This window comes from Giraffa tippelskirchi, chromosome 10, assembly GCF_054371585.1.
Source record: "Giraffa tippelskirchi isolate mGirTip1 chromosome 10, T2T-mGirTip1v1.2.pri, whole genome shotgun sequence".
NCBI lineage: Eukaryota > Metazoa > Chordata > Mammalia > Artiodactyla > Giraffidae > Giraffa > Giraffa tippelskirchi.
In genome coordinates, this window is record NC_137284.1 from 39,116,957 (window position 1) to 39,142,240 (window position 25,284).

A 25,284-nucleotide genomic window follows, 5' to 3' on the forward strand; every position below is an offset into this window, starting at 1 on the left:
ATCTCTCTTCAACCTGCAAATCTGAGAATTGAGCTTTGAATTGTGTTAGTATGACGTGGGAAGGCATTCTCATTTTAACCGTTTTGTGTTAGGCGGCTTACTTTGCTGTTTGTTGTTTGTTTGACCATTTGTACTGCTCACATCACTGTCCTAAAAGATTTCACCTTAACAGAAAATCATTTTCAGGAAAAATTTTAATAGCTATTTAATACTGTTGCTTTATATTTCAAAATAAGTTATCATTTTATTATTGTAAATTTTTATTGTTTTAGGTGCAAAGATGGTTTGAAAGGATTTACATTCTCTGCACTTAGGTAAGTTGCATCTTTTACATACCTTTATGTTAAGAGAATTTACAAGTTAGCTTTTTTAAAAAAAAATGTAATGTAATGTCATTGTACATAATTATTTATTTATGACTCCACTTTTAAGTTGCAAGTAATTTTAAAAGTTACAAAAGTGGCTTTGTGGACATTTCACTAACATAGTAATTTATTAATTTTCCTCCTAAAAATAAGTCAGTCAGTCAACCACTATTTGGGGGGCCTATTGTGTGCCTTATACTATAGGGTGTTAAAGAAGATTACAAGAACTCTCTGTTCAAAGAGCTTGTAAAGACAAAGCTACACGTGAACAATTACTGGAAAACTAAGTCCTTAATTGTGTGGTACCAGATTATGGCCTTTGTTAGGGCAGGACTCATGCGTTATCAAACACATTTTGGATTATAAGCTTCACTAGAGTCACTGGCCTCTTCTTTTTACCTGGTAGTTCATCTCTTATCACAGTAATTGACACATGCTGCTGCTAAGTCGCTTCAGTCGTGTCCGACTCTGTGCGACCCCATAGACAGCAGCCCACCCGGCTCCGCCATCCCTGGGATTCTCCAGGCAAGAATACTGGAGTGGGTTGCCATTTCCTTCTCCAGTGCATGAACAGGAAAAGTGAAGTGAAGTCGCTCAGTCATGTCTGACTCTTAGCGACCCCATGGACTACAGCCTACCAGGCTCCTCCGTCCATGGGATTTTCCAGGCAAGAGTACTGGAGTGGGGTGCCATTGCCTTCTCCGAATTGACACATAGTCAATAGTATAAAGATGTTGGTTAGCATTGAATTTTATAGTTCACCAAGCATTTTCACATACATTCGGAAATTATACTTTCTATATTATTGAATGGATTATTTTTGGTTGTGGAAATTCTTTGGTAACAATAACTGAATCATAACACACAGCAGTAATTTCTTTGTGTCATATGTTTCATTAAAGATCATGAAACTTATTAGAAAATATCTTTTTATTGTTGTTGCACTGGCTGTATAGAATTCTTTGTTAAACTGAAAGTTAGTAACAAAATCAAAAGTTGGTTTTCTAGAGAGAAAACTTTACCTTATTCCTGAATCTTTCCTTAGACTCCCAGAATCCTTGCAATAACTCACAATGTGTCTGATATTTGTATGTGTTTTCTTCAAATCTGCTTATAATGAAGGACTGACTTGGACTATTTGCACTTAACATTTTCTCTGTATTATAGGAACATATTCTGGAAAGATAGTTATTAACTCTTGCTAGTTCTGTCAGATAATAGTGGAAGTTATGGGAATAGAAAAAGTCAAGGACAGAACCATGAGAGAAGAGCCAATGCAGAAACCTGAAAATAGACTTCTGAAAGTAGACTGAGCCTGATTCCTCATAGTTTAAAGCATAGTTAGTGTACAAAGCTTGAAGACTAAGAACCCAGGCATTAGAGTCAAATTATTGTAAGTTCAAATAATTACAGTTATGTTTAGCTGTAACAGGATGTCTTTTTCATGTTAACTGTCATGGAAATTATGGTACCTACTTCATAGTGTTGCTGTGAGGGTTAAATGATATATTTGTAAAGTACTCAGTACTGTGCCTGTCATATAGTCATAAATACTCAGAATGAATACTATATTCATTCACTGTGTATTAACTAAGTATCACATGCTGCACTATGCCAGGCACTGGATATAATAGTAAAGAAGGGGTTCCCTGGGCTCTGAGAGCACAAAGAAAGGAGGCTTGCAGCAGGAAGTGAGCTCTACTTTGAATGTTCAGTCCTGGCCAAAATAGCGACAGTGTTATGAAAAGTATGAGAGATGATATTGTATCTATTTTAGCACAGTTTTGTCTTCTTCTTAAAGAGCAGTAATACAGATCTTAAACTCTCCATTCACGCTTTGGACTAGCAGTTACCAAGGAGGCGCAGGTGCCCCCTGGTGGCAAACAATCTCATTGCATGCTCCTTACAATTAGATAAACTTTTAAGTTTGTCCTAACCAGATGGGTTGCACTTGCTGAAAGGAACCATTTTCTCAAACCTAAGAATATTTAAATTTGTCATAGCCCACATGTTCCAGAATTTTAGTGTAGTGTTATCGATCTCCTGTTTTATCTCTATTTTGTGATATTTTCTGAAAGTTCAGCAGGCACAGTTGACTAAGGAAAGCTTAGTTATTCTTTGTAAGAGCAGCAACTCTTTTAATGATGGTACAAAGAACAGAGATGAAAACTCAAATAAAGGATACTATGAGTGATATCTAACGGTTGGTAATGTTTTCTTTGTACTGTCTTAGGAAAAATATAGTCCAGTTCTCATGAGGCAAGAATGATATCTTCTCCTAGATACTGGATTTTTCCCAAGAGAAATAAGTAGATTAGAGTAACATCAAATTTAAGATTTTATGATGAAATAATGTGGGGAAGACACAGAACCTTAACGCTTTCTGTTTCTCATTCTTTAGTTCCCTCTGTCTCTTGTGTGTGTATAGATGACCATCTACTGTATTGTAGCTGTTTTTGTGACTCACAGTGACATTAGATATAAATTTAGAGTAAAGGACAAGAAATGCATTCAGTTGTAGCTGTCAGTACATTTTAGAGAAAAAAATAGAGATTTTGTCATTAGTTAGTAGATCCAAGTTAATAGTTCATCTGCTTTTCTGTTTGAAAAAACTTTAAGGTGCATAATGCCTTAAAAAAGGTGGTGACCTAAGTTAAAAGGTGCTTCATCCAAGTGCCATGCTATATTCATTTGGTTAATTTGATTTTTAGATACCACATTGTTAAACAGCTGTTAACAGTTTCTTAGTATTCAGATTTCAAAAGTCTATTTTTTTAAAGGATGATTAGATTTTATATAAGTGGCAGAAAATATTATTTCAAATGATAAGGTTCTGTTCAGAGTGTATTTATATATAAACAAAATCAGTTTATTTTCTCATTGATTTTTTTTTTAAGGTGAAAAAATGCCTTTCATTGTGTTCTTTTCTTTAGGTTCATTGTTGGGAAGGAAGAAATTCCCACACATTCTTATTCACCAGAGGCAGCATATGCAAAAGTGGAACAAAAGACTGAGAAACATGAGGAAAAACCAAAGGGAATGAATATAATTGCTCTAGTCAGGAAGCTTGTGGATTCAATGTGAGTTCTTTATCTTGATATTTTAGCACATTTTGTCACTGTTTTATATGATATTTTTGCCATGCCAAAGTTTTCCTTTTGTTTTCTTTTCAAGTAATGAATTTTTTTATACCAGAAACTGTGCATAAAGTTTTATAAAAAGGCACATGATGGCAAGAGAGTGTATTTATTTTTTCTGGCAGGAATATAGACCATTATATGCCTTTAAAATAGATTTACATGAAATTGAAATACTTTCCTATTTCAAACTAAGCAGAGTTGCAGGAGGCTAGAATAGGGAACTTTAAGAAACAGATTAATATTTGCTGTGAACAAAGCTAGTGGAGCTTTGATGGAATTAATGTCAAAGCTAGTGATGAAATTCCAGTTGAGCTATTTCAAATCCTAAGGGATGATTCTGTGAAAGTGTTGCACAATATGCCAGCAAATCTGGAAAACTCAGCAGTGGCCACAGGACTGGAAAAGGTCAGTTTTCATTCCAATCCCAAAGAAAGGCAATGCCAAAGAATGCTCAAACTACCGCACAATTGCACTCATCTCACACCATAGCAAAGTAATGCTCAGAATTCTCCAAACCAGGCTTCAACAGTACATGAACCGTAAACTTCCAGATGTTCAAGCTGGTTTTAGAAAAGGCAGAGGAACCAGAGATCAAATTGCCAACACCCGCTGGATCATTGAAAAAGCAAGAGCGTTCCAGAAAAACATCTATTTCTGCTTTATTGACTACGCCAAAGTCTTTGACTGTGTGGATCACAACAAACTGTGGAAAATTCTGAAAGAGATGGGAATACCAGACCACCTGACCTGTCTCCTGAGAAATCTGTATGCATTTCAAGAAGCAACAGTTAGAACTGGACATGGAATAGCAGACTGGTTCCAGATCAGGAAAGGAGTACGTTGAGGCTATATTGTCACCCTGCTTATTTAACTTACATGCAGAGTATATCATGTGAATGCTGGGCTGGATGAAGCACAAGCTGGAATCAGGATTTATGGGAGAAGTATCAATAACCTCAGATATGCAGATGATACCACCCTTATGGCAGAAAGAGAAGAAGAACTGATGAAAGTGAAAGAGGAGAGTGAAAAAGTTGGCTTAAAACTCAACATTCAGAAAACTAAGATCATGGCATCCAGTCCAACCTCTTCATGGCAAATGGATGGGGAAACAGTGGAAACAATGATAGACTTTATTTTTCTGGGCTTCAAAATCACTGCAGATGGTGACTGCAGCCATGAAATTAAAAAACGCTTGCTCCTTGGAAGAAAAGCTATGACCAACCTAGACACCTTATTAAAAAGCAGAGACATTACTTTGTCAACAAAGGTCCGTCTAGTCAAAGCTATGGTTTTTCCAGTAGTCATGTATGGATGTGAGAGTTGGAGTATAAAGAAAGCTGAGCACCGAAGAATTGATGCTTTTGAACTGTGGTGTTGGAGAAGACTCTTGAGAGTCTCTTGGTCTGCAAGGAGATCCAACCAGTCCATCCTAAAGGAGATCAGTCCTGAATATTCATTGGAAGGACTGATGCTGAAGCTGAAACTCCAATACTTTGGCCACCTGATTTGCAGAGCTGACTCATTTGAAAAGACCTTAACGTTGGGAAAGATTGAGGGCAGGAGGAGAAGGGTACGACAGAGGATGAGGTGGTTGGATGGCACCACCGACTCAACGGACATGAGTTTAAGTAAACTCCAGGAGTTGGTGATGGCCGGGGAAGCCTGGTGTTCTGCAGTCCATGGGGTCACAAAGAGTCAGACACTACTGAGTGACTGAACTGAATCGAATCTGCCAAGTGTGGGAAGGAAAAGGAAACGTTCTGAGAAATGTAGGTAGATATTGGAATAATGAGGAGCAAACCTTAGGTAAAGGATATGTTGCAAGAGTGGAACTTTTTAGAGCTTTGGAAATAAAATAAATCTTTATTTGTACATTATACAAAGAAATGTATATTCCATACAAATACGTCTTCAATTACATTTCAAATATTTAAGATATTTTAGAAAATAGATTTGATGGTTTAAAATTGGAATATCAGCCAATAAAAATAATCTTGTAGTGATATTTTAGACAGTGTAGAATGAGGAGGCAATATAGAAAGTTAGGGTATCAGTTACAGGACGCGGATGCCCTTTAAGAAATCTGAAGACCTGTGTTTGACTCATTTTGCCCCTCCTGGCCTTGGGACTTTAAACAAGTGATTTAATTACTCTGTACTCCAAAGTCCTCATCAGTTAGTTGGGGTTAATAACCTCTATTAAGGAGTATTGCATGCATTAAATGAAATAACATAGGACTTTCTTCACAGGCAGGAGCACAGAGTGGGTACTCAGAATTTTTATTGAATGTAAAGAGTTTGTCTCCATTTTAGCATACACAGCGGAAGAAGGTAATAGGAAAGAAAGAGATAGTAGACAGCAGGAATAATTGTGCTAGTGAACTTAATTGCGATAGGGAACCCTGTTAATGGGAACCACGTCAACAAGAGTCATAGGGGAATGCAGAGAATGTGTGATGTGGGTGGATGAAGCCTTGGCTCTCAGAGCTGATCTGGTCATGGCAGAACTTGTCAGGGCAGCCGCAGTGAGTCTGCTGATGTTAAAGCAGGTGCAAGATAATAGAGAGGCAGAGCAGATCATTTAGGAGATGGGTGGTGCAGCACGTGGGAAGCCGTTTTAAGGAAAGACTAGGAAAGAGTGAATGACAGTGTAGTTGCTATTGGAATGTTAGTTCGCTAACAAAGAGAGTTGAACGGTCTGTCTGTAGTGCTGGTGGCCATACTGAGAGATGCCTTTGAAGAGGACACTTAGACGTGTCCACATACTTAGAAGAGTGATGGTTTACATAAGGCAGCCCTTCTCTGATTCACCCCTTTTCAGGCCCCTCGCTTTAATCACTCAGCACCTTGGCGAGACCAGATACGTCATATCACTCAAACGACAGAAGGAAAGAACTACTGCTGTCGCTATTGACTCGGAAAAGCTGCCTGTGCAGTCCAGCTGCAGTGCAGCATTGGATTTCGGAGAAGGTCTTGATAGTCAGTTTGCAAATGGAAGTAAAGAGCCAGAATATCACTCTACAAGCTGTCATTATAAACAGGAAAGAGTTAATGTGTCCCAACTATGAAGATAATTAATTAACTATGGTCTGAAAGAGTTATAAAGACTGCTTATTTTGGGACATGAACTCTTTAAAGAGAAAGAGAAAGTTAAGCCCACATTAGGTATTCTACTTACTTCTTTATGCCTCAAGTGAATAAATAATCCTGAAATCGACATACCAAATAACTAAAATAAGTGTCTTAAACAGTAGTCTTCCCAGCAGAAATGTTTATTAAACACCAGAGGACTAAGTGGTTTACAGTTAAATCACAAATAACCTACTTTGAATTCCCACATGATCTATTTCTATATTTATTTTAAAAACTGGATTTTAAATTCTAATACTGTATCATGTTTCTTTCCCAGATGTTTTCTCTCAAATATAATTAAGTATAAATTCCTGTAACCTGAGCACATTCTCATTATGATTTTTGCTCAAGTCCTGACTTCATGGGTGATTTATGACCGTTATACGCTACAATGAGCGATTTAAAGCTTACAAAAGATTTGGCAGAGTATAGAGATAACATATACATATTTTTCATATCTAGTCACAAATATTTACCAACATAGCTTTCTTTTCCACATTTAAGTGGAAAAGACTTTGACTGCAGTCTCGTATTTTACAGTGTGTCAAGTGGTGAGCAGCAAAGGAAAAAAATCTGTTATCTTTGCTTCTGTATGTCCTAAGAAATCAAAAGATGTACACATTTAGAAATGAGTTGATAATGTTTTTTCCTTTTTTGGCTAGAGAGTTTTAAGCAGATCCACACACAGACATACATACATGCGCACAAAGACATACATGCATGTGCACACACACACATTTTAATTTAATTTTTTTTATTCCTTTGGTTTGTTTTCAGATGTAAGCATGGACCAAGGCATAGATGTTGCAAACACTATGAGGATAATTGCATCTCTTATTGCATTAAAGTAAGTATATAAAATCTAATAACCACAGGGAACGTGTGTGGAAAGAACATATTTATTAAAACATAATTTCAAAGTGAATGGAAAAATTGACAGTAATTGCTATAATTCTTTACATTTGACTTGCCGAATAAGATACTTCTGAGAACTAGGTGACAATTTAGCTTTTAGGATTCACTTACCAGATCTTTTGTTAAATAATTTTGAAATTGGCTTGCTTATTTAATGTAAAACAAAATATTCGGTTGGCCAAAAAGCTTGTTCAGATTTTCTGTACCATCTTATAGGAAAACTCCAATGAACTTTTTGGCCAACCCAGAAGGTGAAACAACAACAACAAAAACGACAGAGAAATAAAGTCATTAAAATTCATAAATACTTTGCAGTGTATCCTCATTAGAATATGTCTGAGAACAAGTCCCCTGGACCGTGCTGTGTGGGGGATCAGCCGTCAAGCGCATAGGCTACCCAATCTGGGACAGTGGCATTTGCTTTTGGACTTGTGAAGCTGTTACATTTTTTAAGGCATGAAGGTAACTGGAGCATGTCCACAGTTGTTCTACATTAAGAAAGTTAGTTATGCCCACTGGCATAAATTCCCCACTGCCTAATATATGAGTGTACCAGAGCAGAGCTCCCCATCCCCACCCTGCACCATCCCCACCCCCACCCCCACACCATCGCTGCCCCCATCCCCTTCCGACCACAGCCCCCCCACCCCCCCATCCCCACCGACTCTGGGAAGAAAGTTTTGTCACTGCGGTTAGTCTGGCACAGGTGGTACCATCTGCTGCAAGTTCTTTAGTTCTGGATGGTGCTCTCACAATCCTGATGCTTTAGAAAATTTATGTTCTTTGTCCCAACATCTAATCCCTGCCTTATTGATGTTGAGAGGAGCGGAGCTGTACAGCACCCCAAAATACAGCCTCCTGAGGGTCCCCCTCGGGAGGGAGGGACTGTATCGCATTGGTGCCTATGAATGTGAATGCTTGTGGCCTGGTGTTGATGGTGGCACTCAGCCAAGCCAACGCTTACCTTTAAAATCCTCAAAGATAGAAGCAGGGGTAAAAGCAGTAGAGTATTTTTTCCATCGGGCAGTAATTGCTGCTCCAGTCCTTCCAAATCTGATTTCCTGCCCCATTTTTAAAGCAGTGAAAAAAAAGAAAGGAAAGGAATGTTGCCGGCAGCCTCAGAGTCTGCCAGTTCCGAGAGAGGGTTATTATTCCCTCCAACTGGAGGGAATTCTACTTCAGGGGGAGACTTCAGGAGGGAGACTAAGAAAAGTATTCTGACTAAATTAGAGGTATGTGAGAAATTTTGGGGAGAGAAGAGGTGATTTTTTTAAATTATATGAGAAAGTTAGTGAGAATTGCTGATCTATGAAAAAAGATAGTCATTCTTTCAAATGTGTACCAGTACTATAAACTTGCTAAAATGTGTGTACATTGTAATTAATATTATATCCGTGAATGTAAAATTGGAGATTTGTGGGTGAGGAATTTATCCCACAAGTATAGTTAAATATTCTGACAGTGCACCTCATTATTCCATGGGCTCAATTGCCCCTCATGTTACATCAGACCCCTGAGTAAATACTCAAATGAATTGCATTCCCCCAAACTCACTGCGCTCCATTCACACTAACTTTTGGTTGGTACCTGTGGAGTCTCTTTTTTGGCTTTGGGCTTTTTGTCCGAGCTATCTGAAATGTCTTTCTCCTGCTAGTTCCTTCTTTTTTGTGTCTGTTTAAACGTCAACTCCTTAGTAGTCTTCCCTTAGCAGTAATCTAATATAGGTTGTCCTTTTAATATCTCACCCAGTGACCTGATTATTTCCTTCACAACACTTTTTGTATTCTGTAATTATGTTTGTTTACTTATTTTCTCTTTTTCTAATGGGCATGGAAGCTCCATGAAGGCAAGAATTTTGTGTCTCCTTCACTGCTTTATCCCTAGCATTTAAGATAATGTTTGGCACATGAGAGGCATTCCCTGAACTGAATACATGAAAGGGTGAATAGATGGAGGGATAATAGATCTCTTGAAAATAGCATGAAATGATTGAACATAAGTGTGATCTTTGAACCCTCAGGTTAATATTACAGGATTACCAATGACAAGATAAAAGTGTGACCATTTCATGAATTAACCAAGGACTAAGCAGTTTCAGTTAAACAAATGCATGATAATTCATACTAATTGATTGGACAATTTAATTTTCATGTTTTAACCAGGTATTAGGTAGCTTCAGATAAATTGATGAATGTTTCTTCATAGTAATTCAAAATTTTTCTAAATGAAGGCTGCTATCCAGAAAATACAAACCTGATCTTTGGAACTTAGCAGCAAACACTGCTAAGAATATTGATGTTTCTCCATTCCAGTGGGGGTGAGAGAGAAGGGTGATAGGAGACCCATGTTATAGTGTATTAGTTGAATCATGTTTAAAATACTTTTTAAAATAACATCTTGTTTCAAGATGACTGGAATTTTTCAGTCTCTCAGTATTAAGTGACCTCAAACTTCATTTTCCTAAGTACTGAAATGAAATTGACCAACATTAGTCATCCTCTCCCTTCCTTTTACACTATAAATAGTTGCAGGTAATATGGGGAAGTGGTGACAGGAAATGTGGATTTATAGCAAATTTGCTTTTTCAAATTTTCTTTAGTTTACCTTAAAGGTACCATTCCCTGGAAATGTTTTAGTCTGACACATTGAGCACAGAAATTAAAGCCTAACTAGAATTCATTCCTTTCCTGGAAAATTCTTTAAACTTGGTCATTTAAATTTCTGTTAAAATTTCAAAAAGCATTTGGTTTTGTTAACTGTTTTTTGTGTTTTGGGGTTTTTTGTTTTTTTGGGGGGGAATTTCAGTGCTTTTGTTTCTAAAACTCATTTGTGGTTTAGGGATTATAAATCCCAGTCATTGTCAACAAAATGTCAAGAAGTAGAAATCTGGTACGTAGACAGACTTGGCCAGTGCTTGGGAAACTTTTTAAGTCTTGGTAAATCATAGAAAGTATATCCACTGCAAGCTCTCATGATTATTTTTAAGGTAATTGTTTTAAAACTGTTTGAGGTTTTAGGACTTAGTTTTGAAAATGGCTACCATATAAGCTTAGAATTTTTAATGCCGTTTTGATTCTATGACAGTAGAGTTTATACCTGTCAGACTTCAAAATTTGGTTATAAATCAGACTTTCCTCCCAATTTTCTCTAGGGTTTCATCAGAATGTTTAGCGTGGGATACTTGATCCAGTGCTGCCTCCGAATTCCCTCTGCATTTAGGCATCTGTTTACACAGCCATCCCGGCTACTTTCTCTCTTCTACAATAAAGAAAACTTCCAGCTCGGAGCTTTTCTGGGCTCTTTTGTTAGCATATACAAGGTAAGGCTTTCAGAAGAGGAAAGAAAGTGGAAGACAAATAGCATAGCATCACCGACACGATGGACATGAGTTTGAGTAGGCTCCGGGAGTTGGTGATGGACAGGGAGGCCTGGCATGCTGCAGTCCATGGGGTCGCAGGGAGCTGGGCACGACTGAGCGACTGAACTGAACTGACTGTTAAAATGAGATATAGCCTTAACTCATCTGTCACTTTTCTTAACACTTCTTTCTGTAGTATTCCTAAATATCACCAGATGTACATAATACATTGGCAATAGAAGTTGGAGACATTTTGTCTTTTAAAGCTTGAAAGTCTAGATATAGTTGCATTTATTCATAATATTAAAGAATTTTCAAAAACTCCTTTTTTTTCCAATAATGTAATCACTGAGAAATTATGAACTTCCTAATATTTCTAATGTCAAAAGTGATATTAATACACCTGGCCTACGTGTTTTTCTTAATAACATTTACTACCTGAGTATTAATTTAAACATTTTCAGACCCTTCTAGCTGATATCAACCCTTGATAGAACCAGTAAGGATTTTCCGTTGTAGCTTATATAAATAATGAGTAATTTTCCATCTCCCTCCTACTCACTTGTTCTACTACACTCTCTCAAATAAACAAAGTTAATGTTCTTCCACCTCTTTCTACATGTTCCTATAAATGTACCCACACATATATAATAAGCACACACCTAAACGCATGTACATGGATCATCTGTGACACAGTACTCTGCAATTTAAAGTAATGGCCTTTCGTTTTTTGGGAATCACTGATATGTAAATTATATTACTGACATATTTTATTGAACATCTAAAATTTATATTCTAAATTTAAATGGTAAAGCGTGTAAACTAAGGTTGACTTGTCTGCATACGCATGCACACACACAAATATAGATACAGTTGTTTAAAAGACATTGCTGGGAAAAATTGAATTCTGGAATTATTTTGTATAAGATGGTTATGTATCATTTTATGTTAAAGTTTACCTGTAAAATGTAAATACGCTGCTGCTAAGTCACTTCAGTCATGTCCTACTCTGTGCAACCCCATAGACGGCAGCCCACCAGGCTCCTCTGTCCCTGGGATTCTCCAGGCAAGAATACTGGAGTGGGTTGCCATTTCCTTCTCCAATGCATGCATGCATGCTAAGTCGCTTCAGTCGTGTCCGATTCTGTGCGACCCCATGGACAGCAGCCCATCAGGCTCCTCCGTCCACAGGATTCTCTAGGCAAGAGTACTGGAGTGGGTTGCCATTTTCTTCTCCAAGAAAAGGTAAATATGGAGAAAGTATTTTGAAATGAAAAGGGAAAAGTGACAAACTGTAAACTATCATTAATGAATCACTTGTTTACTAACATTGAAAACATTTTCCACAGGCAAGAATACTAGAGTGGGTAGCCATGCCCTCCTCCAGGGGATCTTCCCGACTCAGGGATCAAACCCAGAGCTCCCACATTGCAGGTGGATTCTTTACTTCTGACCCACCAGGGAAGCCCCAAACTACAGTTAATTAATCACTTGTTATGATACAACTAACATTGAAAACATTTTCAATATGATTTGACTAGGAAGTACTACTTATATCTTTAATATATAGTAACTAATAGAACAGAATATTGATGATTATATGTTTTTATTCAGATTCTTTTTCATTTCTTGAGTCATAGTGTTTGTATTTATTCTTAAGATAAACTCTTAAATGTTTGTATGTGAATTGTCTCTAACATTGTTAACCTAGGTTGGTTATTGTCCACATCTAGCATGTCTGAGAACATAGGTATGTTTCTTTGTTTTCATTTTAGCTACCATTTATTTGCTTAGGTAATATAAACTAATGGTATTAAACTAAATAAAATTCAACTGGGTCAGAAAAGCTATTATAAAAAATACTGATACAGCATATTTCTAAGTCATATGAGATTTTTGAAAAATTTATGACTTTTTTGCATCTTCATAAAAATGTAATTAAGAAACGGAGAGGCAAACAAATCTTGTTTCTTCTGTGTCTTCTTGGTGAACTGACCCTTTTTCCATTTTGTAATGTCCCTCTTTATCTCTGGTAATATTCCTTGCTCTGAAGTCTACTGTCTGTTACTAATACAGCTACTTCAGCTTTCTCTCGATTATTTTTGATGATATATTTTTCTTTTCCTTTAATCTTCCCATGACCTCAGTTTTGTTTCTTTTAGACCACATGTAGTTGATTCTTACTTTTATATCCAATTTAATAAACTCTGTCTTTTAATTGGTATGTTTCAGTTCAGTTCAGTCGCTCAGTCATGTCTGACTCTTTGCGACCCCATGAATCGCAGCACGCCAGGCCTCCCTGTCCATCACCAACTCCCGGAGTTTACCCAAACCCATGCCCATCGAGTCAGTGATGCCATTCAACAATCTCATTTTCTGTCGTCCCTTCTCCTGCCCCCAATCCTTCCCAGCATTAGGGTCTTTTCCAATGAGTCAACTCTTCACATGAGGTGGCCAAAGTATTGGAGTTTCAGCTTCAACATCAGTCCTTCCAATGAACACCCAGAACTGATCTCATTTAGAATGGACTGGTTGGATCTTCTTGCAGTCCAAGGGACTCTCAAGAGTCTTCTCCAACACCACAGTTCAAAAGCATCAATTCTTCGGCATTCAGCTTTCATCACCGTCCAACTCTCACATCCATACATGACCCCTGGAAAAACCATAGCCTTGACTAGACGGACTTTCTTGGCAAAGTAATGTCTCTGCTTTTTAATATGCTATCTAGGTTGGTCATAACCTTCCTTCCAAAGAGTAAACGTCTTTTAATTTCATGGCTGCAATCACCATCAGCAGTGATTTTGGAGCCCCAAAAAATAAAGTCTGACACTGTTTCCACTGTTTCCTCATCTATTTCCCATGAAGTGATGGGACCAGATGCCATGATCTTAGTTTTCTGAACGTTGAGCTTTAAGCCAACTTTTTCACTCTCCTCTTTCACTTTCATCAAGAGGCTCTTTAGTTCTTCTTTGCTTTCTGCCATAAGGTTGTTGTCATCTGCATATCTGAGGTTATTGATATTTCTCCCAGCAATCTTGATTCCAGCTTGTGTTTCTTCCAGCCCAGCATTTCTTATGATGTACTCTGCATATAAGTTAAATAAGCGGGTGAGAATATACACTCTTGACGTACTCCTTTTCCTATTTGGAACCAGTCTGTTGTTCCATGTCCAGTTCTAACTGTTGCTTCCTTACCTGCATACAGGTTTCTCAAAAGACAGGTCAGGTGGTCTGGTATTCCTAACTCTTTAAGAATTTTCCACAGTTTATGGTGATCCACACAGTCAAAGGCTTTGGCATAGTCAATAAAGCAGAAATAGATGTTTTTCTGGAACTCTCTTGCTTTTTCGATGATCCATTGGATGTTGGCGATTTGATCTCTGGTTCTTCTGCCTTTTCCAAAACCAGCTTGAACATCTGGAAGTTCATGGTTCATTTATTGCTGAAGCCTGGCTTGGAGAATTTTGAGCATTACTTTACTAGCGTGTGAGATGAGTGCAATTGTGCGGTAGTTTGAGCATTCTTTGGCATTGCCTTTCTTTGGGATTGGAATGAAAACTGACCTTTTCCAGTCCTGTGGCCACTGCTGAGTTTTCCATATTTGCTGGCATATTGAGTGCAGCACTTTCACAGCATCATCTTTGAGGATTTGAAATAGCTCAACTGGAATTCCATCACCTCCACTAGCTTTGTTCATAGCGATGCTTTCTAAGGCCCACTTGATTTCACATTCCAGGATGTCTGGTTCTAGGTGAGTGATCACACCATCGTGATTATCTGGGTCATGAAGATCTTTTTTGTACAGTTCTTCTGTGTATTCTTGCCACCTCTTCTTAATATCTTCTGCTTCTGTTAGGTCCATCCCATTTCTGTCCTTTATCTGTCCTGTTCTATCTTTGCATGAAATATTCCCTTGGTATCTCTAATTTTCTTGAAGAGATCTCTAGTCTTTCCCATTCTGTGTTTTCCTCTATTTCTTTGCATTGATCGCTGAGGAAGGCTTTCTTATCTCTCCTTGCTATCCTTTGGAACTCTGCATTCAGATGGGAATATCTTTCCTTTTCTCCTTTGCTTTTCACTTCTCTTTTCTTCCCAGCTATCTATAAGGCCTCCTCAAACAGCCATTTTGCTTTTTTGCATTTCTTTTCCATGGGGATGGTCTTGATCCCTGTCTCCTGTACAATGTCATGAACCTCTGTCCATAGTTCATCAGGCACTCTGTCTATCAGATCTAGCCCCTTAAATCTATTTGTCATTTCCACTGTAGAATCATAAGGGGTTTGATTTAGGTCATACCTGAATGGTCTAGTGGTTTTCCCTACTTTCTACAATTTAAGTCTGAATTTGGTATCTTTAGACTATTACATTTAATGCATTTATTGATATGGTTGAATTTATATCTAGTTCCTTATTAGTTATTTTCTGTTGTTTCTTTTTTTGTTCCTGTTTTTTGTCTCCTGGATTTTTTGGGTATTATATTTTTAAAATTTATTTTAATTTTTTGAATTTTTTCATATTCTATCTTCACTATTGACTTATTTTTTATGCCTCTTTTTAAATTCAGTGATTTTGTTAACATTTATAATAAGCATTTTTAATTTGTTGGTCAATATTTTCAAATAATATTGATACCACTTTAGTATAGTTTAAGAATCTTACCACACCTTTTAATTCCCTTTTCCCATCCATTGTGCAATTCATTTATTATTTTATATGTTATAAACCCCACAATGCATTGTTTCTATTTTTGTTTTGGACCAGGAGTCAGAAAGCTTTTTTCTGTAAAAGGCCGGATAGTAGAGATTTTAAGCTTTGTGAAGCATTTGGTCTTATTCATAGCTGTTCAACTCTGCTCTTATAGTGTAAAAAAGCAGTCATAGACAATATATAAATGAATGAGCATGGCTGTATTCCAGTAAAACTTAATCACACTGAATTAGAATTTCATATAATTTTCATGCATCACAAAATATTTTTTATTTACTTTTATCCATTGAGATATGTAAAAACATTCTTAGCTTATGGGCCATATAAAAATAGATGGCAGGCTAGATTTGGCTAGTGGACCATAGTTTTCTGACCATTGCTTTAGAGAGTTGATTCATTTTTATAGCAATTCTAGGTAAAAAAGGGCTTCCCAGGTGTCACTAGTGGCAAAGAACCCACCTGCCAACACAGGAGACATAAGAGATGCAAGTTTGATCCCTGGATAGGGAAGATCCCCTGGAAGAGGGCACAGCAACCCACTCCAGTATTCTTGCCTGGAGAATCCCTAGACAGAGGAGCTTCGCGGGCTAAAGTCCATGGGGTCTCAAAGAGTCAGACATGACTGAAACGACTTAGCACAGCACAAGATAAGAAAAACATGTCTTATATTAATAAATTAATGAGTTGACCTTCATTTTACCATTTCCAGAGTTCTTCATTTCTTTTTTTAATCCAATTTTTTTCGTGGTATCTTGTACCTTATTTAATTTAAATAAGATCACCAATTTGCCTCCAAGGCCAGCTGATGACTCACCCATTACAGATGTTATGTGCAGTTTTTTTCCTAGAACTGAAACAACTGAAGGAATTGTATTTTCTTCTTGATACAGGGTACTAGTTGCTTCCTGCGCTGGGTCAGAAATCTGGATGATGAACTGCATGCCATTATAGCTGGTAAAACAATATAATATATATATTAATATAACATATGTAAAATATATATGACATACATATATTATCACATCAATCCATGATAGGAGTGAAGCAGAAATGGTTGTCAAATTCATCTGATTTCCTTGTGTCTTCCTTTTTCTAATAGAATCCCCATGAAGGCACTAGTATTAATATTTTGTACTTGTGAAGTTGAACATACCAAGGATCTCTTGCCATCTGATGTTTTGAGTTGGCAACATAATAACTTGGGTTTCTGTCCTGTGACAGGCCAGAAATTCTAGGGAATGTGTCACAAAAGAACATAAAAATATTAATAAGTGACTAATGATTTCTTAAAAGCATTCTGATTTTACCACTGGCAGCTGACATGTTTTTAAATAATTTTTTAAGGAACTCAAGTAATTTTATAAACATAAAAACTAAACATTTTCTGTAAGCTCAATATATTTTATTACTTAAGCTGACTAGATGATTTTTCAGATATTTATTAGTAATGTCCCTGCCATTAGTATTCCAGACCTCCTGCCACCTTGCTTTTCCATTTATAGAATGAAACCAGTGGAGAGAAGTGTGGTGACAGCATTAAGTATGATTTGAGCTATTAGGACAATAAATGAATGAATATTTCCACTTAAAATGAGAAATGATACCAGTAGCCTTTAAAAATTGTTATATTTGATAAGAGCACTGCTGTTTTTAAAAGTTTAATTTAAAATGTGAGGTTTCTTATGTTATCAAAACTGTGGTTCCTAATTCTGAAGATCAATTTTTAAGTTTAAAAAAATATGATAAATAAGAATTCACCCCATCTTCATATCATTACTTGTACTACTGTGCTCGATTTTGTTGTAGCAAAAGGCAGTGCTGTAAATCCATTCTTACCTATTTAAGTGAATTAACGTTTCCAAGTGACGTAATAACAAAGAAGTACTTTTGAGTTCTGATCGGTTTTGCCTTATTTATTGTTTCAGGATTTTTGGCAGGAGTATCAATGATGTTTTATAAAAGCACAACAATTTCCATGTATTTAGCTTCCAAATTGGTAGAGGTAAGCAAACATTTTTATGCATGTACAGCCAAATGATATAGAGCCTTTTAGCTACTTCAGCAACAATATATATCCCAGTTTCAAGAGCAAATTCTAATCTTATAAAAGTATTTAAAAAGCCAGTTTTCCTGTTTCTTTTTTTTTCTCTGTGTCATTTTCAAATATACACAAGCATAGGAAGAATAACGTGATAACCCTCATGTACCCATGTATAGCTTCAACAGTTAACAGCATTTGGCCAGTCTCCTTTCATCTATACTGCTCCAAATCCCCAGGTACCAAATTATTTTAAAACAAATCCCAGACATCAAGTCACTCCATGCATAAACAACTCAGGAGAAAGAGTCCCTGAAAAATAAAACTAAAGGATAAAGACTCCTTTAAAACAAACAAATCAACAGTGCCATCAGGGTATAAACAAACTGCATATCATACATTTTAGAAGTCTGCTAATTCTTTAATATTATCGTTATCCAATTAGACCTTACATTTTCAATATTACCTCACATATGTCTTTTACAGTCCCTTTGTTTTAGTTGAAGTTAGTTTTATGTTAAAATGCTGTGTTACTATATAATGAATATTAAGTAAAAATCACCTGCGTAGGTAACTTTTTTCTTTGAAAAAATTATTTTATGTTCTTTATTTCATGGACCACTCATATCTTCTTAAACCTCCCTCCAACCTATTGAAACACCATTCTGTCTTGGTTGTCTTTCCACTTTTCTTATTAGTTTCACTTTAGCATTCCCACATTCCAGAAAACCCATCTTCATGAATTATCCCATTTTCTAACCACATAGATTTGCTGGAAATTCATCATAAATATCATGCATTTTCACCTTATTTGTTACCCCTGCTTTTCCTCTCTTATTTAGTTGTTGATCCTAGACCTCTTAGAAGATCGCACTATTATATGTGTGGTCAGCAGACTAACATTGGTCCATGAACTATTCATTACCAGTTCATGACAAAGAAAGGATAGAAATCGAGAGGAAGCATTAGGAAACTTTAATAGTACCTCAGTAGAGTAATTTGCTTTTTAAATGTAATAATAAAAATTTAGTTCAATTGTTCAATTTTGTGTTTAAATTTTTTTTCCAACAATTCATGTTTATTGTATTATAAAAGAATCAGGCCATGACAATTGGAAATTTGTTTTTTAAGAAGTGGTTCTTATGTTTGAGAAGCACTACTCAATGTAGTCATTTCTGAAATTCTCTTTGGTCCTTTGTCCTAGACAGAGTAGTTGCTCTTTCCTCTGGGGAGCCAACATATAATATATATGTATATATTAATATATACACATACATATATACATGATAGACATAAATATACATACATACAAGTGATGGCCTACAATCTAATCTATATAGATATCTTGGTTAGAGTAGTATTTGTTATGCACTAACCAGGTTTACACCAGTACATGTTTAATGAATGAATAAATGAAGGAAAAGTAAGAAGTCAGGAAACATTTGGAGTAACAGGCAAATTTGGCTGTGGAATACAGAATGAAGCAGGGCAAAGGCTAATAGAGTTCTGCCAAGAGAACACACTGGTCATAGCAAACACCCTCTTCCAGCAACACAACAGAAGACTCTACACATGGACATCATCAGATGGTCAACACCGAAATCAGAGTGATTATATTCTTTACAGCCAAAGATGGAGAAGCTCTATACAGTCAGCAAAAACAAGACCAGGAGCTGACTGTGGCTCAGATCATGAACTCCTTATTGCCAAATTCAGACTTAAATTGAAGAAAGTAGGGAAAACCACTAGACCATTCCGGTATGACCTAAATCAAATCCCTTATGACTATACAGTAGAAGTGACAAATAGATTGAAGGGATTAGATCTGATAGACAGAGTGCCTGATGAACTATGGGCAGAGATTCGTGACATTGTACAGGAGACAGGGATCAAGACCATCCCCATGGAAAAGAAATGCAAACAAGCAAAATGGCTGTCTGAGGAGGCCTTACAAATAGCTGTGAAAAGAAGAGAAGTGAAAAGCAAAGGAGAAAAGGAAAGATATACCCATTTGAATGCAGATTTCCAAAGAATAACAAGGAGAGATAAGAAAGCCTTCCTCAGTGATCAGTGCAAAGAAATAGAGCAAAACAATAGAATGGGAAAGACTAGAGATCTTTCTAGACAAAGATGTGCACAATAAAGGACAGAAATGGTATGGACCTAACAGAAGCAGAAGATATTAAGAAGAGGTGGCAAGAATACACAGAAGAAGTGTACAAAAAAGATCTTCATGACCCTAATAATCACAATGGTATGATCACTCACCTAGAGCCAGACATCCTGTAATGCGAAGTCAAGTGGGCCTTAGGAAGCATCACCATGAACAAAGCTAGTGGAGGTGATGGAATTCCAGTTGAGTTATTTCAAATCCTAAAAGATACTGTGAAAGTGCTGCACTCAGTTCAGTTCAGTTCAGTCGCTCAGTCATGTCCGACTCTTAGCGACCCCACGAATTGCAGCACGCCAGGCCTCTCTGTCCATCACTAACTCCTGGAGTCTACCCAAACCCATGTCCATTGAGTTGGTGATGCCATCCAACCATCTCATCCTCTCTCATCCCCTTCTCCCACCCCCAATCCTACCCAGCATTAGGGTCTTTTCCAATGAGTCAACTCTTCGCATGAGGTGGCCAAAGTATTGGAGTTTCAGCTTCAACATCAATCCTTCCAATGAACACCCAAGATTGATCTCTTTTAGGATGGATTGATTGGATCTCCTTGCAGTCCAAGGGACTGTCAAGACTCTTCTCCAACACCACAGTTCAAAAGCATCAATTCTGCAGTGCTCAGCTTTCTTCATCGTCCAACTCTCACATCCATACATGACCCCTGGAAAAACCATAGCCTTCACCAGACGGACTTTTGTTGGCAAAATAATGTCTCTGCTTTTCAATATGCTATCTAGGTTGGCCATAACCTTCCTTCCAAGGAGTAAGCTTCTTTTGATTTCATGGCTGCAATCACCATCAGCAGTGATTTTGGAGCCCCAAAAAATAAAGTCTGACACTGTTTCCACTGTTTCCTCATCTATTTCCCATGAAGTGATGGGACCAGATGCCATGATCTTAGTTTTCTGAACGTTGTCTTTAAGCCAACTTTTTCACTCTCCTATTTCACTTTCATCAAGAGGCTCTTTAGTTCTTCTTCACTTTCTGCCATAAGGTTGGTGTCATCTGCATATCTGAGGTTATTGATATTTCTCCCAGCAATCTTGATTCCAGCTTGTGTTTCTTCCAGCCCAGCGTTTCTCATGATGTACTCTGCATATAAGTTAAATAAGCAGGGTGACAGTATATAGACTTGATGTACTCCTTTTCCTATTTGGAACCAGTCTGTTGTTCCATGTCCAGTTCTAACTGTTGCTTCCTGACCTGCATACAGGTTTCTCAAGAGACAGATGAGATGGTCTGATATTCCCATCTCTTTAAGAATTTTCCACAGTTTATTGTGATCCACACAGTCAAAGGCTTCAGCATAGTCAATAAAGCAGAAATAGATGTTTTTCTGGAACTCTTGCTTTTTCGATGATCCAGCGGATATTGGCAATTTGATCTCTGGTTCCTCTGCCTTTTCTAAAACCAGCTTGCACTCAATATGCCAGCAAATTTGGAAAACTCAGCAGTGGCCACAGGACTGAAAAAGGTCCGTTTTCATTCCAATCCCAAAGAAAGGCAATGCCAAAGAATGCTCAAACTACCGCACAGTTGCATTCATCTCACATGCTAGTAAAGTAATGCTAAAAATTCTCCAAGCCAGACTTCAACAGTACTTGAACTTGAAGTACGTGAAGTTCCAGATGTTCAAGCTGGTTTTAGAAATCGCAGAGGAACCAGAGATCAAATTGCTAACATCCGTTGGATCATTGAAAAAGCAAGAGAGTTCCACAAAAACATCTGTTTCTGCTTTATTGACTATGCCAAAGCCTTTGACTGTGTGGATCACAATAAACTGTGGAAAATTCTGAAAGAGATGGGCATACCAGACCACCTGACCTGCCTCTTGAGAAATCTGTATGCAGGTCACGAAGCAACAGTTAGAACTCTACATGGAACAACAGACTGGTTCCAAATTGGGAAAGGAGTACATCAAGGCTGTATATTGTCACCGTGCTTATTTAACATGTGCTGAATACATCATGAGAAACACTGGGCTGGATGAAGCACAAGCTGGAATCAAGATTGCTGGGAGAAATATCAATAACCTCAGATATGCAGATAACACCACCCTTATGGCAGAAAGCAAGGAAGCACTAAAGAACCTCTTGATCAAAGTGAAAGAGGAGAGTGAAAAAGTTGGCTTAAAGCTCAACATTCAGAAAACTAAGATCATGGCATCTGGGCCCATCATTTCATGGCAAATAGATGGGGAAACAGTAGAAACAGTGGCAGACTTTATTTTTGGGAGCTCCAAAATCACTGCTGATGGTGACTGCAGCCATGAAATTAAAAGATGCTTACTCCTTGGAAGAAAACTTATAACCAACCTAGACAGCTTATTAAAAAGCAGAGACATTGCCAACAAAGGTCCGTCTAGTCAAGGCTACATTTTTTTCAGTAGTCATGTATGGATGTGAGAGTTGGACTGTGAGGAAAGCTGAGCGCCGAAGAATTGATGCTTTTGAACTGTGGTGTTGGAGAAGACTCTTGAGAGTCCCTTGGACTGCAAGGAGATCCAACCAGTCCATCCTAAAAGAAATGAGTCCTGAATATTCATTGGAAGGACTGATGCTGAAGCTGAAAGAAACTCCAATACTTTGACCACCTGATGGGAAGAACTGACTCATTTGAAAAGACCCTGATGCTGGGAAAGATTGAAGGTGGGAGGAGAAGGAGACGACAGAGGATGAGGTGGTTGGATGGCATCACCGACTCAACGGGCATGAGTTTGAGTACACTCTAGGAGTTGATGATGGACAGGGAGGCCTGGCGTGCTGCAGACCATGGGGTCTCAGAGTCGGTCAGAACTGAGCGAATGAACTGAACTAAATGAATAGATCTGACAGAGAAGGGAGGACTTGGACATTGTACAGAAAGCATTGAAGAATAAATGACATGAAAGAGGTAGAAATAAGGTGCTGTTGAATTTCACAGAAAAGTATTATTACTGGCATCTGGGGTTTGGGGTGAGGGGCTGAGGGACAGGAAATGGCTGACACTTAACGCTGTCAGGGAAGATATACCTGTGATTTGAGCTCTGGAGGAGTGTGAAGATTTTGAAAGGTAGAAAAAATAGTTGTAGATAAGGAGCGTATGGCTCCACTTTGTTGTTAATGCTATTTAAAGTTGTTTTCCTTATAAATCTCCCATTATGCTTGTTTTGCAGACAATGTATTTCAAAGGCATTGAAGCAGGAAAGGTTCCCTATTTTCCCCATGCAGACACTATCATCTATTCCATCTCTACAGCAATTTGCTTCCAGGCAGTAAGTATAGCTTTTTGAAATGACAAATAGAATTATTTCTGTTTCTAATGTGTATTAAACCAATGAGGGGAAAAGAAAGGCCTAGAAGCATTTTCTTTTTTTACACTGTATGCTTTTTTGTCTTATTAGCAAGATAGCTTACAAGTATCAAATCATTAAACATGTTAACTTACTGGGCCAGGTCATGTTTTACGAACACAACCATTTTTAGGTTTCAATGGAGTACAGTTTTTTAGGAAAATTATCACTCCACTATCTTGGCTAGAATGCCCTCATTTAATTTTACTTCTGGAAAAAAAGATACCATGGACATAAATAAAAATAATTGCATTTCCTCAACATTACTCCAGCAGTGAGGACGGGGTAGACTCTAGTTTAATAACAGCATTGTTCAGTCTCTTCAAGTTCTGTAATCACCATTATTGATGGTAATGATCTTAGGACTTATGCAGAGTTTTGGGGACAGCTTTTATTTGCACTTTCTCACAATAATCCTGCCAGGTTGGTAAACTCATTATAATGAATGAAGTGCTAACTTTCTAATGGATACCTAGTAAATGCTTCCTAATAATAATGACTATTAACTCAACCATTATTTCATGAGCAATATTCTTATTTGAAGGCCTATTTACAAAGATTCTAGAAAGTTAACTTACACTTTTTTTTTCACTGTCGGGTTTTTTTTGTTGTTGTTAATACAATGAGCAATAAAAATAGAGATAAAAGTATTCTATTGCCTAAGATGGATAATAAGATTTGCTGTTTACTAAAAAAAGTCTCAAATTGAATAATTTTAGGCTGTCATGGAAGTTCAGACCTTACGACCATCTTACTGGAAGTTCCTTTTAAGACTCACCAAGGGCAGGTAAGATATCTATGAGATATTCTAACTGATCATAAAAAAAAGCAATTACCACAAAAAAGATTTTGAATCTTTTTGTCTACTTGAGGGAGTATTCTTTGGTAAGGTAGCTATCTAGGTGTAAAACAAATTTGAACTAAAATTTAATAAGAATAACATGGGATATTTCTTTTTGTTTAAAAATACTAAATGGATTCATTAGAAATCCTGTCTAAACAATAGACTGATTTCCATTTGGAAAAAATAATGAAAAATAATCATATTCTTTTACCTCAGTTTTGTAAGCATATTTTTCTTTGCCTTTACTGTCATGTTCTTTATTGGTGGTGGTGCTTGCATTTCCTGATTGTAATCTAGTTCTGTGAGAGGCAACTTAGCCTGATACAAAGACTGTGAGTTTGGGAGTTGAACAAACCTGGGTTTGACTCCAGCTCTGGTACCCTTCGCTGTGTCACTGGTTGGGAAAGTTGTTTACCCTCATGAGCCTCAAGTTTCTTTCTCTCTGCAGTGAAACAATAATACATACTTTGTGTGGCTGTGGGAAAATCGATATGTTTGGGGCAGCCCTTAGCACTTAGTAAGCATTGTGTAAATAGCAGCTGCCATTAACATTGCTGTCATTAATAGTAATAGCAGCCAACAGTTGTATAGCGCTATGTCCCAGAAGTGATTTTAAGATACACACATTAACACATACAACATACATAAACATACATATGTGTTTAATCTTTAAAATAGCTGTGTGAGATAGGTACTAGGTACTGTTAATATCTTGGCTTTACCTGTGGGGGAACTGAGATGCACACAGAGTTGAAGCACTTGCAGAATCACAAAGCTAGTGAAGGATGGAGCGTGGGATGAACCAGGCAGTCTGGCTGCAGAATTCTTCCTCTTAGCCATGACACTGTGAATTATTATTATTATCTAATCATTTAAAATCTACATTATTAATCTATATTGTTATCATTTGATCATTTATTTCTTTGTCATTTATGTTTTTTTGCACATCAGTGAGTTTAACCCGTTGATTATTTTGGAAGGGAACTTAACGTTGGAAAGGAGCTAAAAGTCACATTTATTGGTTCTCGGAACAGTGACACTGGCCAATGACTCAAAGCTAATTTCACCCTGGTATCTTCCCCAAAGAAGACGAGCTTATAATCAGGCACAGAGATGCAGAAGGTCCATCCTAAACATTAGCTAAATATGTGTCTTTTAAAAATTTCTCATCTCTTAGGTTAGGTGATGGATAAAATGAGGGCATGTTTTTACTCTGTTGTGTGTATTAGAAATTTGAAAACCTGTAAGCTCTTTCCTCTTCAGTCATTAAATATTTGCACATT

General features: G+C 37.2%; 1 protein-coding gene across 2 annotated transcripts in view; it reads left to right on the top strand.

Annotated features, from left to right (window-relative positions):
* Positions 1–25,284, top strand: part of TMEM135 (transmembrane protein 135) — a 279,242-nt gene that overhangs the window by 251,127 nt on the left and 2,831 nt on the right. For both annotated transcript variants that reach the window (XM_081533337.1, XM_081533338.1), the window contains 8 exons: positions 273–314; positions 3,299–3,445; positions 7,417–7,486; positions 10,706–10,873; positions 16,509–16,572; positions 17,544–17,620; positions 22,981–23,079; positions 23,877–23,944. In XM_081533337.1, coding sequence (XP_081389463.1) covers positions 273–314; positions 3,299–3,445; positions 7,417–7,486; positions 10,706–10,873; positions 16,509–16,572; positions 17,544–17,620; positions 22,981–23,079; positions 23,877–23,944 — 735 coding nt within the window. The remainder of the gene's footprint in view (positions 1–272; positions 315–3,298; positions 3,446–7,416; positions 7,487–10,705; positions 10,874–16,508; positions 16,573–17,543; positions 17,621–22,980; positions 23,080–23,876; positions 23,945–25,284) is intronic.